At 43.5% G+C, this 15,562-nt stretch overlaps 1 protein-coding gene across 3 annotated transcripts in view; it reads right to left on the reverse strand.

Moving 5' to 3' along the window:
* The window catches only part of HEPH (hephaestin), a 48,264-nt gene extending 40,762 nt beyond the window's left edge, over positions 1–7,502 (reverse strand). For 2 of the 3 annotated variants that reach the window (XM_082208234.1, XM_082208232.1), the window contains exons 1-2: positions 7,396–7,502; positions 903–1,107 (exon numbers count right to left, since the gene is read on the reverse strand). In XM_082208234.1, coding sequence (XP_082064360.1) covers positions 903–1,072 — 170 coding nt within the window. In that variant the 5' untranslated portion in view covers positions 1,073–1,107; positions 7,396–7,502. Of the gene's footprint in view, positions 1–902; positions 1,108–3,700; positions 3,916–7,395 lie in introns of those variants that run through there. The other variant, XM_082208233.1, reaches the window with a different exon arrangement.
* Positions 7,503–15,562: the final 8,060 nt, after the last annotated feature.

Genomic DNA, 15,562 nt, shown 5'->3' on the forward strand with positions numbered 1-15,562 from the left:
GCGAAAAATACGGTATAAAAAAGGGAACTGAAAAAAATCCAGAATTACATTGCTTTTTGGGGGGGGTGTTAATCTCCTTTAATATTTTCACAGATGGATTCAGGAAGGTTATTTTTGGGCTAGACCTGTGGCTCCCAAAGTGAGCAATACCAGGATGGGGGTTCCCTGAGGAGCATGGGGATGGCAAGGGGGTGTTGCAGCTATAAATGTCTATCAGACTTTGAAAAGCTGGTATCACTGGATCAAGTTATTCAGTTTTGTTGAAATAATTAAATTGAATAGTTTTAATCAGATTTTGAATAAATGCAATTATTTATTACTGTTTTGAATTTGGAGTTTCAGCACCCCTTTTCAAGCAGGGAAACTCAATCTGCTGGCAAACATTCGACAGAAGACATTGTCCCCCTCAGCTCTTAAATGCCATGGCAGTGGCGTCTGCTTGTGTGTGTGTGTGTGTGTGGCAGCATTGCCAATAAACCACCAGAGCAGAACTTACAGATGTCTCATTATTGCTGCAATACATGACTGATTTCCCATCACTTCAGGTTATTTGGGTACATAGGTTTGACCAGCCTTTCTCAACCTGGGACCTTCCAGACATCTTGGACTCCAGCTCCCATCAGCCCCAGCCAGCATGGCCAACGGTCAGAGATGATGGAAACTGTATCCAGCATCTGAATAGTCATGGGTTAAATCACATCCTGGTATTTTGTATGTTACACTACTGAAGCTTGGTAATTCTCCTGTTTCTTAGGTAATGTGGCATTAACCATTAAACCAACCAAGACCAGATACATATCAAGAATGTATTATCCTCCATTTTTTTTATATGAAACTCTGAAGTGGCTAGAGTTAACTAAGTTATTAAGCCAGGACCTAGTAAACCAAGAAATTAAGCTCACATATCATTTGCTATGCTTTGTCCTGTGATGGTGTTCTTCCCCAAGGGAGCATAGTTCCAGTCCACTTCACGGATGCCCAGGTAGTAGACTCTGGTGGCACCTTCAGCCAAGACATGAACAAGGAGGTGGAGGTGGAATGCAGTGTGCCATGTTTGTTTACAGGACAACATATCAGCTCTTGAAAGGTCAGTTCAGGTGTCGAGGTCTTCAAAAAGGGAGGAAATAAAAATAAAATCTTAGCACGAGTGAAGAAGGAACAGAGGACACTGGCTTATACTGAGTCAGGCCATAGGTTCAAGCAGTTTGGTACTGGCCTTGCTGTCGGACAGCCCTCTGCAGGCTCTCTGACGTGGCCTGTTTCTCAGCCCACCTGTAAACATTGGGGCATTGAACCTAGAACCTTGCACACTCAACTCCTGTTTTCTGCTGCTAAGCGACAGTCTTTCCATAAGAAAGAAAGGCAGGAGATGGTACAAGGCCATGTAAATCTGCAGATTTTATTTTCCAACAGATGGTGTTTGTGGGTGAATGAAGAGAAGGTGATGTTCTCGGCATGTAATCCACCCCACTACTGCCCATTTAATTAAGTGCTAGATAATGTCAAGATGACATACAGCTTCAAGGACTCTTTCTCTTTGATGGTGGAGCAGGGGCTGATTTAATTGTATCAGCTAGGATGCAGATTTCAGTCTCCTAGTCTACCCACCACCAGCACCCTTCATGGGGGACCTGGAAAAAAAGTCTGTATTGTCTTCCCAGGTTCCATTACCAACGTGTCCCACAGCCCTTTGGTTCCTTTGATCCCAGATAGGCTCTAAATGCTTCAAAGTTGGGGCCTTCACCTGGGCAGCAGCCAAACTCTGGCCCTGCCTGCCTTTGGATGGACTTATCAGCCTGCCAAAACGTCTGAAGGGTACCAAGTTAGGGAAGTCTGGGATAGACTCTCAGTGCCCAATTCAAAGCAGTAGCCCATTCCAAACATGACTAAAGCCTGCTAACAATTTTGTTGTTGTTGTTGGCAAAAATAATTATATGGAATGAAACGAAAACATTTGTTTGCATGCCTATAGCATGAAGGTTAAAAACCCCCAACAATCATCAGTTGCCTGGTTTCATATTTTTAGTTACTGATACAGGCAACAAGACCAGAGGTACATTTGAAGTTAACCTGCTGTTATTTATTTTTATGTAGGAGACTACCAGCCACCTTTTTAGCCAAAGTTGAGCTTTCTTCAGTTGTTGAGCCAGGTGCAGAAGCCCCCGTGCGTGAATCCTAAATGTTTGGCCATTGTGAAAATAGAATGCTAGACTCTATGGGCCAATGACTTCCACTCTGAAAAGGACTTGAGTGGCCCTATGGATTTGAAAATGATTTTTAATGTGTAATCATTGTCCAGTTTCTCTCTCTCTCTCCCCCCCCCCCGTCCCTTTCCCCTTGTATGTGCTGCTCTTTTAGACTGTAAGCCCTCGGGTGGGAATTGTCTTGTTTTGACTGTAGGCAAACCACTTCAGGAGCCATTTTGGATGAAGAGCAGGGTACAAATGCTCCAAATAGATAAACAAACCCCACGGTGGAGGAACAAATCAGAGGCCAAACCATTCTGCTGTGATAAGAATATATTTCCTCCTCCGAAATGATCCCAAACAAGTTGGAGTCAGATAACAACTGCCAGATGTTTCCAAGGTCATTTGTCTCTCCACTTCATTGGAAGCCTTGTAAGTAAGAAACTTACTGTTTTCATTACTCACTTTGCTTAGAAGGCTTCTGATTAAACACAGAAGCACCTAAGCCCACAAGAATCTAAGAAGAGACCACCTGGATCAAGACAGTGGCCCATCTAGCCCAGCATCCTCTTCCCACAGGCCAGATGCCCCAAAGGGCACTCTCCCCGCTGGTGATTTCCAGCAACTGGTATTCAGAAGCTGACGTGAGTGCTGGAAGGAAGACCTGCTCCCTGCTGCAAGGCCCGTTTCCACCTGGCCTAGGGGACGGGGCCCACATTTACCCAGAACAGTTAAAAGGCTCCTGAGAGGCCACTGGGACATTGCTGCCACCGGAAATGCTTTGCAATGTTATTAAATAGTTTTAAATCTGTGGCGTTTTAAATGTTTTGGGGTTTTGTTTTGGGGTTTTTTGCTCTGTTGTGGGTGGGATAAACGCTTACCATAGATTCCGGCATATTAGGCGACAGGGCGTATAAGACGACTCCCCAAAGTGCCAATTTGAGGGGTCAACTTATACGCCCAGTTGCCTAATACGCAGCATCAGTGGGCGGCGGGTGGCACGCCGCGCTGGGAGGAAGCTGCCCAGCGAAGCTGGCTTAGCATCACTGGGCGGCGTCCTCCCGGCATGGAGCCTGCTGCCGCTGCCCAGCAAACCCATACCCGGCGTATAAGACGACCCCCGACTTTTTAGAGGATTTTCTGCGGTTAAAAAGTCGTCTTATACACCGGAATCTACGGTATTTGGGACTGGGGACTAGTTTAGTTGTAGCATAAATGCTTTTTTAAAAAATAGTTTCTACTGTTTTATTGTATAGTTTGTATTTTGTTTTGAAGGAGAGGGGGGTCAGGGCTGCCTGGGTGTGGGCTCCAGCCAACAGAATGGCTGGGGCAGGTTCCACGGGGGGGGGGGGATGCACTGGGACATCTGATTTCAGAGATCAGGAGAAGGAGTCACGCTAAGACGAGACCATGTCATTACTGAGGAGGCAGGTTTAGTCGTCATTTGAAGACTACCCCTGCCTCTAGGTCTGATCTTGACCAGAAGGATACTAGAATCATTAAGGGAGACCCACATGATCTTAAGGTGCTGCTGTGCAATGCCAGGTCAATGATTCATAAGACCACTGCCATCCATGACTTGATCGTGGATGGAGGACTTGACATGGCATGTGTAACAGAGACTTGGTTGGATGAAGCAGATGGGCCTGTCTTAGCTGCTGCTTGTCCACCAGGTTTCTCTTATGCACAGCAACCCAGGTCATATGGGCAGGGATGTTGGAATATTCTAGAAAGAACTTGAGAATTGGTCTTGAACAGGTTGCTAGGCAACAGAAAAATCTACCCAGCAACAGGAGCCTTTATAAAGGGCATGTGATCAACAAGGGTCAGTGTATAAATGAGCATGAGTCAGCATTAGGTCTCTGGCCAGATGGCTGAAAGAGGGAAAGATTGTGTTATTTTATTTGTATTTGACCAGTGTAATTTTTTGTAAATAATAAAGATATTCAATTAAAAGGAAACTGCTGCAAGTCTATTAAAAGAAGAAAACCCAAGAGTAGATGCTGCACACACATCAACAGGGATGGGGAGGGTTGCAGTGATTTTTAGGAAGCTTACACCAGGCATCCTATTGGGAAGACCCAGTTTTCTGAGTGCATGTTCTGGATACAGTGGTTCTGCTCCTTCCTCCAGGGCTGTGTCCAGAAAGTGGTGGTGGGGGATGAGTGTTCAGATCCTTGGGCTCTCACTTGTGGGTGCCTCAGGGTTCTGTCCTCTCCCCCATGCTTTTCAACATCTATAAGAAGCCACTGGGAGAGATCAACGGGGGGTTTGGGCTGGGTTGTTCATTAGTATGTGGATGACACCCAACTCTACCTCCCTTTCAAATCGGAACCAGTGAAGGCGGTGAAGGTCCTGTGTGAGTGTCTGGAAGTGGCTGGAGGATGGATGGTGGCTAACGGATTGAGGTTGAATCCTGACAAGACAGAAGTTCTTTTTTGGGGGGACAGGGGACGGGCAGGTGTGGAGGACTCCCTGGTCCTGAATGGGGTAACTGTGCCCCTGAAGGACCAGGTGCACAGCCTGGGAGTCATTCTGGACTCACAGCTGTCCATGGAGGTCAATCCAGGGCAGCTGTTTATCAGCTCCATCTGGTACGCAGGATGAGACCCTACCTGCCCGTGGACTGTCTTGCCAGAGTGATGCATGCTCTAGTTATCTCCCACTTGGACTACGTACTGCAATGTGCTCTATGTGGAGCTACCTTTAAAGGTGACCCGGAAACTACAAATAATCCAGAATGTGGCAGCGAGACTGGTGACTGGGAGTGGCCGCTGAGACCATATAATACCGGTCCTGAAAGACCTACATTAGTTCCCAGTGCGTTTCTGAGCACAATTCAAAGTGTTGGTGCTGCCCTTTAAAGCACTAAATGGCCTCGGCCCAGTATACCTGAAGGAGCATCTCCGCCCCCATCGTTCAGCTCCAGGAGTATTCTGGTGGTTCCCTCACTGCGAGAAGTGATGTTACAGGGAACCAGGCAGAGGGCCTTCTCAGTAGTGGCACCCGCCCTGTGGAACCCTCTCCCATCAGATGTCAAAGAAATGAACAACTATCTGATTTTAGAAGACACCTCAAGGCAACCCTGTTTTGGGAAGTTTTTAATGATTGATGTTTAATAGTGTTTTTAATATTCTGTTGGGAGCTGCCCAGAGTGGCTAGGGAAACCAGGCCAGATGGGCAGGGTATAAATAATAATAATAATAATAATAATAATAATAATAATAATAATAATAATAATATTGTGGAGGCAGAACATAGCCATTATGGCTAGTTGCCATCAGTCGCTCTCTCCTCCATGAATTTTCTCTTTTAAAGCCATCTAGGTTAGTAGCCATCACTGCCTCCTTTTGGAGCAAATTTCATGGATGATGATGATGATTTAAATTTGAATGTTTAACTATGCACTGGGTGGAAAAAAACATTTCTCTATCTCCCAGAAAAAACTCCCATTGCTGTAGTGCTGAGGTAGCCAACACAGCACCTTCCAAATATTGCTGGATAGCAACTCCCACAATCCCTGCCCATTGGCCATGCTGGCTAGAGGTGGCAGGATTTGGAGTCCAACAACACCTGGAGGGCACATTGCCTACCTGCCTTCCCCTACTGCAGAGGAGGAACAGCAGTGAAGGGACTTGGTTACAGAACTGAAAATTAAATTCTAGTCTACCCTAAGTATATTTTGAGTTGTGTGTCATTTGTGAGCAAGCACATGGACCACTGAACTTTATTATGGATCAATCAAACATGCATGGATCCCTTGATCAAATACACTTCCACAGTGCCAGTCCTATGATAGCACCCCTAGGTATAGATTCCACCCTATTCACTGGGCCTTTTCCCCAAGTAAGTGTGCACAGAGTTGCAGCCTTAACGTCTGACATGTTGCTCACCCTTGAACGAAAGCTGTTCCCTAACTCAGCGTGTTGAATTATCCTGGCCTGTTACCTTTATAATAGGACAACATACCCGTCTTTCAGCATGGGTTGCTAAGCATCCAGTAACAAGATGCAAGGACATCAGCATACAAGAACACTATTGTATGCATGTGTGTTTTAAGACCCAACTTGTTTTTATGACTTTAAGTTGTTTTAAGTTGTTTTTAATATTGTGTTTTAGTGCAGCAACACTAGGGTTACCATACAGTCATACCTCGGGTTTTAGACACTTCAGGTCGTGTTTTTTCGGGTTACAGACCGCCGAAACCCAAAAGTACTGGAATGGGTTACTTCCAGGTTTCAGCAGTCGCGCATGCACAGTAGCGCTAAATCACACTTTGCGCATGTGCAGAAGTGCCGAATCGCAACCCGCGCGTGAGCAGACGCACCGCTGCGGGTTGCGAACGTGCATCCCGCATGGATCACATTCGCAGCCCGAGTATCCACTGTATTTCAAAAAGTGACAATTGGGACTCGAAAGTCACTGAGCTGTTTTCTGGCAGTTCTTCCAAAATGTCAGGACATATGGCAGCACTAAGCAACATATCCTAGGAGCTTAAGGTGAAGGACATGCCATTATTAATAATAGCTCTGTTGTTTGTCTCTTTTCAGTGGCAGAGACTGCAAAACACTTTTGACGTCCGGAAACTATGAAGAAGATGCTCCCAGTCTTTAAATACTGCTTGATAAACAAAATCCCTAAGTGGTCTACTTAAAACACAGAAAGCCCATAAAAGAAAATTATAGGCAAACATATACACATACACAAAGTTATAATAAAAAATACAAAGAAATACATCAGCAAAAACAGAGAATCCATCACTAAAACATTAAATTAAATTTCAAGAAATAATAAAGCAGAGCAGTGTTATTAATCTTATGAGCAAGGGAAATCTTGTTTAAATAAGTGAAACTTCAGGAAGTATTGAAACCTTGCCACTATTTCTGCCTAATCTAGAGCATTCCAGGTGTCCTGAACTATTGCTCCCACCCTAAGTAGCCCAAAAAACCTGGAGGTGGACCAGGATGGTGAAGAAGACCGTTTTAGAAGTCACCAGTTTCAGAAATAATTCCCCTCCTTACCCTCCCCACATCATACCTCAGGTCCCATTGAGAGATGTGACCCACTTGTACATGTGCAATTTGCATGCTTCCTGAGAAGTAAGCCCAACCATAATTTACACTCAAGTAAGTGTGCCTAGGATTGCGGCCCAAGCAACCTCCCCCTTGCTAACTAAGTATTCAATTAAATAAGTTCACAGATCCCTTACTTTGATACAGGAGGAAGAGCTGGTTAGAAGCTGAGACCATGGGAAGGGTTTCAGAACTGTTCCCCGAACATTTTCTTCCTGAAGCTCCAAAGAAGCCATATGATAGCTACAGACGCCAAGAGGGGGCAAAGTCTAGGCCATAAAACCAGCTGATCCCTGGACCCAAGCCATTGGCCTATCTGGAACATGTAATGCTTTCGGAATGCACTAAATAGAATAAATGTTTTGCAAGCTGATTGGCTGCTGAGCAACGAACAGTCTTATGTTGATCAATTCAATGCTATTAGCATATCTGTATGCCGCCTACATTTGTTTCGTTTTCAGGCTTTAGATGGCAAGGGCAAGCTGCTTGTGCAGCTTGTTACTCCCAGGTCAATTATGACTGGATGTTGCTTTATGGCATTGAAGTGTGAATGTGCATGCCACCTTTTGGTTCTTGGAGGAAAGCTGGTATATATAAATGCAATAAATAAATGAATTAATCTGGTTCGACAGCAGGCAGTGGCTGGCAGAGCCCTTTGCCCAACTATGGCAGAAAATGGGCAGGGATGGTCTGAGCAAAACAGCAGCTTTAAAAAAGCAAAAAAACAAAAACAAAAACAAAAAAACCACACACACAAAAACAACAACAAAAACCCCCACAACTAAACTGAAACAAAACTCCCAGCCTTCCAAGCAAAGAGCAAAAGGAAAGAAAGTGGTTTCATCGTGCATACAGTGAAGAACCTACAATAAAGGGTTTCATATAAACATTTTTGGTTGGTTTCAGTATTTTTTTATGTTACCCTTTATGGATCTCTGGAGCCAGGATATATGAAGTGGATTTGAACTGGATTTGGAAGCGAACCACTATCTTTCCTGGAGAGTGGGTGGGGGAAAACATTTTTCACCTCCACACAAATGTTCAGCATGGTTATATTAATTAATTAATATATAAAATTGCCTTACAGCATGCGTGCCCACTTGACTGCTTCGATCCGCAAAACTAACGCTATTACAGGCGCCACACAAAATCCCTTCTGTGTTTACGAGAAATTGATCTTTCTGTGCGGTGTCGCCTGCGCTCTGGAACTCCCTGCCTGCTGATATCCTTCAGCATACTATTTTCGGCACCTGCTAAAAGTATTTATTGTTTAGCATGGGTGCTGTCAGGATTTATGTTGGGGGGCAGGCTTCATGATGTGGGGAGCAGAACCTCAGTCAAAGAAGTATGTAGTTTTACTTGCGGAGGGCTGCTCCTCCTCTTGGCTACGTCCAGGTTGTTCAGATGTGCTATTTTAACGTTTGAAAGTTTAAATTTTTTGTTGTTAATCCAATTGCTTTATTATTATTTTGTAAAATGCATTGAGGTCGGGGTTTTTCTGCGTATAAATTCTTCGAAATAAATTAATACGTGAAATGGAAAGAGAAAGTGAAAGGACTCCTTACATGTATACGTCAGGAAAGCTAAGTGATTCGCTTACAGCGCATTCGCGGCCCCAGCGTCGGCAAGCGGCACACCGCTGACGCGCCGCCCCTTCTTCCGAAACCTACCTTTTTCTGAATAGCCGGACCGCTCTTCCTGCACGTGCGTGCGAGTTTCCAATGGGCGGCGGCCGAGCGCGAGGCCCCGCCCCCTTCATGCAAAGTTGAACTCATTTCTCTTGCCGGCAAAGGTATTCCCTCTGCTTGCACGCCGCTCGGGGAAGAGCAGCCTCTCTCTCTCGGTACCATGCAGAAGGCGCCAGCTGTTCCTGCCGCGGCTGCCGCGGGGGTCACTGCAGGTCCCGTAGCCCCCGCAATTCTGCAGCTGCCCCCCTTCCTGATAAAGCTGTGGGCTATCATGGAGGATTCGCAGAACGGCAGCATGATAACTTGGAGCCCGGTGAGGAGCGGCGGGATGGATTGGGGATGGAGGGTTCCGCGGGAGCGCGCCGTAATAGACTTGTAGCGCTTCTTCCGAACTCGGACTTTAATGTCCAGAAGCAACAGGCGGCCAATACTGTATTCTGGCGCTTCTGCGTCAGACGAGTTCGTTGAATTTTTAATTTAAAAAATTAAAAATTTATCCCACCTTCAAAGAGAGTAAGATGCGACCTGAGAGAAATTTTTATTTATTTTATTTATTTATTATTATTATTATTATACTTATAACCCGAAGTCCCGGAGTATGTTACAGTGTTAAAAGCAACTAAAAGCAGCTTATAAAATGATGCACAGCATGGAGAAAGCGGGTAGAGCCGCGGTTCCCAATTTACGGCACGCGCCGCACGGAGGGGGCAATTTGATTTTTAAAGGGGGAGGCAATTTGGAAGCTTGTTTAGACCAAGTTAATGGCATTTTAGGCTTCGTCTACGTGAATAGGATTTCACTTTTTGTACGATAAGAATTAAATGTCGTGGGATTTTAGAGATGCCTTGGCGGGGCTTGGCCAAAAATAGTTTGGGGACCGCTTCGGTAGAGGAAGGTTTTTTGCCTCTTCGCGTAGCGCTAGAATGGTTCCCAACTTAGGCACACGCCTCACATGGAGGCAATTTGATTTTTAAAGGAGGGCGGGCAATTTGGAAGCTTGTTAAAAACGGTTTGGGTACCACTGCGAAAGAGGAAGGTTTTTTGCCTTCTCCCGTAACACTAGAACTCTAGCGAAGCTGACTTTTGGGAGAAGGCAGAGAAAAGAAGGTCTTTACTTCACACAGCGCAGAGTTAAACTGTGGAACAGCTTCCCGCGGGAGGCGGCAATCATGGTTCCCAGCCCTAAACTGCTTTTTTTAAGAGGATTAAGCAAAACTCACGAAGGAGAAGAAGGCTATCTGCTGCAAGGGAACTGGTAGGAGGCAGCTATGCTTCTGAATACCAGTTGCCAAAAGCCGCAGGAGGGGAGAGTTGATCTTGTTCTCAAAATCCCGCTTGCGGGTTCCGTAGATAGGAATCTGGCGACTTTGCGAAGAGGATACTGAACTAGATGGACCATTGGCTTGATCCATCAAGCTCTTCCTATGTTCTTACATTTTTCCAGGAGGCATTTTAAATCCGCCAGATGCATTTTGCACCTGGCTATTGGCCACTTGCAACCAAGTGAAGATGCCGAGGTGCCAGGATGGAGCCTGACATCTCCACCATCTGGATGTGCGTGCCTGGGGATCCTTGGGCCATGAATGCGCACTAGCAACACATCCTGTAGAATTCTATTCCTTATATTTTATCTGCACAATCGGAATGAATTTCAGGAACCAAAAAGCTGCATTGAAAAATATGATTTTCAAGCTGCATCACCTAGAAATGGCAACTTTTTGGTGACTTTTCTTTTTGGTGACTGTAACATTGGTTTAAGGAGCCATTTGGTGTCTAGCTTATTATATATCTGAGTTTCTCTGTTTCCAGGGGTCCTCCTGTGATGAGGCTGCATTTTAATTGCTTTAATGCTGTATTTTAATCTTGTTTTTAAGTTGTATTCATTCTAATCATTTTTATTATTGGTTGTTAGCCGCCCTGCAAATCAGTTGCTGACCAATATAAAACAGGTGACAAGGCACACATGCACAGAATTAAACCACAGTCAAAATGTTAATGTAAAGCTAAAGAGAAATGTAACAATTCCAAAAACAACTACGAAATAAGCACAGAGTTCGGCAAAGAAATTTAATTTGTTATCCAAGTGCTTTTTCAAGATGCCATCCCTTCACCAAGTGTCTAAAGTTCTAGAATGGTGGGGTTACTTCAGCCATGCCCCTTGCAGACCCAGGGCAGAGCTGCCTGCTTCCTTCCCCAACGCACCAGAAGGCTTCATGTAGGGAACACCATAGCAGGAACTCATGCAGAGATGTAATAGGCAGCCTCCTCTGTGTTCTGATAACCTTGGCTCGTCTAAGCTCTGTGTTGTTTACTGGCAGCGGCTGCTGGAGGCTGAATTTGTGACCTTGTGCATGTCTATCCAAAAGTTATTCCTTTTAAAAAAAATAAAAATATTTAACTGGTTTTTCTTATTAACATTTTACAATCACATATCCGATACACAACATAAAAACAAGATTCCAAAGAATCTCCTGGACTTCCCTCCTCCACTTTCTGGGTCCTATTGTTAAACATTTCCTCCTGCTTCTTTTATGATAGTCCAAATCTTTCACCTCTACATTGTGTCCAAAATTCACCATTAAACTACAAGTTTTATTCCAATCCTACCAGGGTGGATTTGATTTAAATCACTAGTCAGTAAGACTTGATTTAAATCGTTTTTATTTATTTTTTACAGAAAGATTCATTTTTGCTGGTATAATCTTAATATTTACAACCAGCTGAAGGTTTCATTTTTGGAATAATAAATTTTCAAAGTAGTTTTTACAGTTATATAAAAATTGCTGATATGATTATACTATTAGAAATACATAGAACAATAATTAAGAAATTATTGTGAAGTTTAATAAGTTAACTTTATATTTGGACAACTATTCTGCTGTACTTTATTGGAAGGAGAAAAATAATCATTTCCTTAATAACAATTAAAACAATTTATTTAACTAAATAACATTTTAGCATGTGTATCCATGTTTGTTGATGTGGTTAAACTATTAAAAATAACTTATACTGAGTTTTAGCACACATGAAAAACTTAAACAAATTTTTATTTCCTGGTGAATAGCCTTTGGACTATAATGTAACTTAAATAAAAGACTATATTTAGAAAGATTTTTCCTCCAAAGGTATTTTATTTTAAAAATCCAATTTAAATTAAAAAAATATGATTTAAATAAAAAATATCTGATTTTAAAAAAATATGATTTAAATTAAAAAATCTGATATTTTTATTTTTTTAAAAAAAACTTTGATTTTTTTTATCCACTCTGAATCCTATCAACGATTTTAGCTGTTTACAATGGTTTTTAAAATAAATTATAAATTTTCCCCATTCCTTATTAAAATTTTGGTCTTCCTCTTTTCTGATTCTTCCAGTCATTTTAGCCATTTCAACATAATCTACCAACTTAATCTGCCATTCTTCTCTGGTAGGGACTTTATCTACTTTCCATTTCTAGCCAATAGCATCTGCACAGCCATGGTCACATACGTGTATTTATGTATCCAAAACGTACTCCCTTGCATTTAGGATTATGGTAGTAGTTTTGTTTTATTTCTTCTAGTTTTCTAATAGTTAATTTGTTGTCCTTGATGTGAGTGTAACCTGATGTGTACACATGTTTCTTTTCTGGAATGCACGAATTCATTCCGTAGGTGTGCGTGCCCATGTATGTTCATATGAAGGCATATAATCTGAGTTGCAGAAGTTTGCGCAATTCTCAATGTGGCACATCTTGCCTGGTTGTATCTGTCTGTATTGTCCTGCTCCCCTAATACTTGCTCAAAGGAAACTAGGCATATTTACACTGCAATTTGCAAACTGGAGAATTGTGCAATAGTGAACAAGCCAAATCCAATTTCATTGGGTCCACTGGTCTGAAATATTATTACTGTAATATGAAAAGTGCATGTTTTCATGATGTTTCTAATGCATATTTTTAATTGCTCTAATGAGGGTAAACTGGTCCTAGCCTGTAAAATTCTACTTTTTGCATTGTTTAGTTTTTTAATAGGTCAAGATATGCTGTAACTTTGGTGCAGTGGGCAGGTAAATGCCAGCATTGGAAACTAGCTGACTGCACACTTATAATTTGCCCATGTAGTGAGAGAATCAGAAACAGTTGAATGGTGTGATATATACCTACATAGGGAGACTGAGCCCTTTCATGATGCATAGCCAAGTTGCATGCGTGCCTTAGAGAATGGAAAAGAATGCAGAAAATGCATGTTTGCTTTTTTAGCTAGGATACAGTGGTACCTCGGGTTAAGTACTTAATTCGTTCCGGAGGTCCGTACAGGTTAACTGTTCTTAACCTGAAGCAACACTTTAGCTAATAGGGCCTCCTGCTGCCGCCGCGCCACCAGAGCACAATTTCTGTTCTCATCCTGAAACAAAGTTCTTAACCTGAAGCACTATTTCTGGGTTAGCGGAGTCTGTAACCTGAAGCATATGTAACCTGAAGCGTATGTAACCCGAGGTACCGCTGTACTGTACTTTTACTTATAACATGGCCATGCAACACGGTGCAATGAAATTGCAGCTATGTATTTTCTAAGTTTGTAAGTTTTCAGTTCATACACCTGGGTCCACAGATGATAATAATAATAATAATAATAATAATAATAATAATAATAATAATAATAATGATAATACTGATTGGGTTGCCCCAGCCACTCTAGGCGGCTTCTGGCATATATTAAAACCTAGAAAAACCTAAAACCTTAAAAAGCTTCCCTATACAGGGCTGCCTTCAGGTGTCTTCCAAAAGTTACCGTGTTTTTTGCTTTATAAGACTCACTTTTTCCCTCCTAAAAAGTAAGGGGAAATGTGTGTGCGTCTTATGGAGCGAATGAAGGCTGCGCAGCTATCCCAGAAGCCAGAACAGCAAGAGGGATTGCTGCGCAGCGAAAGCAGTGATCCTACTTGCTGTTCTGCTTTTGGAATAGCCCTGTGAAGCCTCTTCAGGGCAACAGGAGGAACGCTCCCCCTGCCCTGAAGAGGCTTGGCACGGCTATCCCAAAAGCCAGAACAGCAAGAGGGATCACTGCTTTTGTTGCGCAGCGATCCCTCTTGCTGTCTGACTTCGCTTCGCTGGAGAGGCGCTGCGCATCTTTCCCTCTCTGCGCATCGCCTCTTCAGCAAGGCGGGAGGAGAATCTGAGCCCCTTCCATTTCTCCTCCCGCTTTGCTGGAGAGGCGCTGCGCAGAGAGGGAGAGAATAATTTGTTTCTTATTCTCCTCCACTAAAACTAGGTGCGTCTTATGGTCGGCTGTGTCTTATGGAGCGAAAAATACAGTATATAATTACTCATCTACTTCACATCTGATGGGAGGGCATTTCACAGGGTGGGCACCACTGCTGAGAAGCCCCTCTGCCTGGTTCCCTGTAACTTTACCCCTTGTAATGAGGGAACCGCCAGAAGACCCTTGAAGCTGGATCTCAAGGCTGAAGGATGGGGGTGGAGACACTCATTCAGGTACACAGAGCCAAACCCATTTAGGGCTTTAAAGGTCATCATCAACATGTTGAATTGTGCTAGGAAGCAGGTGTTATATGTTCTCAGCAGCTGCAAGTGTAGTTTATGCGTTAACCATATTCCAACTTACACTGTGCTGCTGCCAGTGTATTGTGCAGTTTTAGCAACCCAGTTTCATTACTGTCACTGAGATAATTGTCTTTTCTCTTAGATAAGCTTTCCATTTATATTTCTACATTAAGCATAATAACATAGGATTCCTCTTGTGCTTTGGGTTGAGATTCCAACCCTTTGGAAAACATACCAGGGTTTTTCTGTCTATAGGACGCCCCCATGTATAAGACCCGCCCCATATTTTGGGGGACTCAATTTTAGGAAAATGAGGGGAGATGGCCCAAAGTTGTTGAGCCTCTCCCCTCATGCAGCTGCGGGCAGGAAACACTCCCTAGATCATTTCAGCACAGAGCAGCCACACTCCCACCAGATGGCTGGTGGCGCACCGCTTCTCCCCCCCCCCCATGCCATTATCCATGTATTGGACAACCCCAGTTTTTGACATGATTTTTTAGTCAAAAAACCTCATCTAATACACGGAAAAATACGGTATGTCTTTCCTTGGTCTATAGCAACTATGCTTAACCTAGCTCATCTCGCTTTATTGGCCGAGGGAGCCAGTGTACAGCTTCCGGGTCATGTGGCCAGCATGACTAAGCCACTTCTGGCAAACCAGAGCAGCGCATGGAAACGCCGTTTACCTTCCCACCGGAGCGGTACCTATTTATTTACTTGCACTTTGACATGCTTTCGAACTTCTAGGTTGGCAGGAGCAGGGAGCGAGCAATGGGAGCTCACCCTGTCGCGGGGATTCGAACCGCCAACCTTCTGCTCAGCAAGTCCTAGGCTCTGTGGTTTAACCCACAGCGCCACCTGCATCCCTGCTTAACCTAACTTACTGCAAAATAATACATATAAACCAGCCTAGCAGGTTTATGGGGGAAATTGTATTTTTTGAAAGAAGAAAACTGAGCAAGAAGTTCAGAGATAATGCCCAAACGTATGCTGCTTTCAACTTGCTATAACAGTATTTCTGTAAGTTTTCTATCGTTGGTTTATTTCATTTATTGGTAAATAATGTTTTA

This window comes from Podarcis vaucheri, assembly GCF_965113315.1.
Source record: "Podarcis vaucheri genome assembly, chromosome: Z".
Classification (NCBI taxonomy): domain Eukaryota; kingdom Metazoa; phylum Chordata; class Lepidosauria; order Squamata; family Lacertidae; genus Podarcis; species Podarcis vaucheri.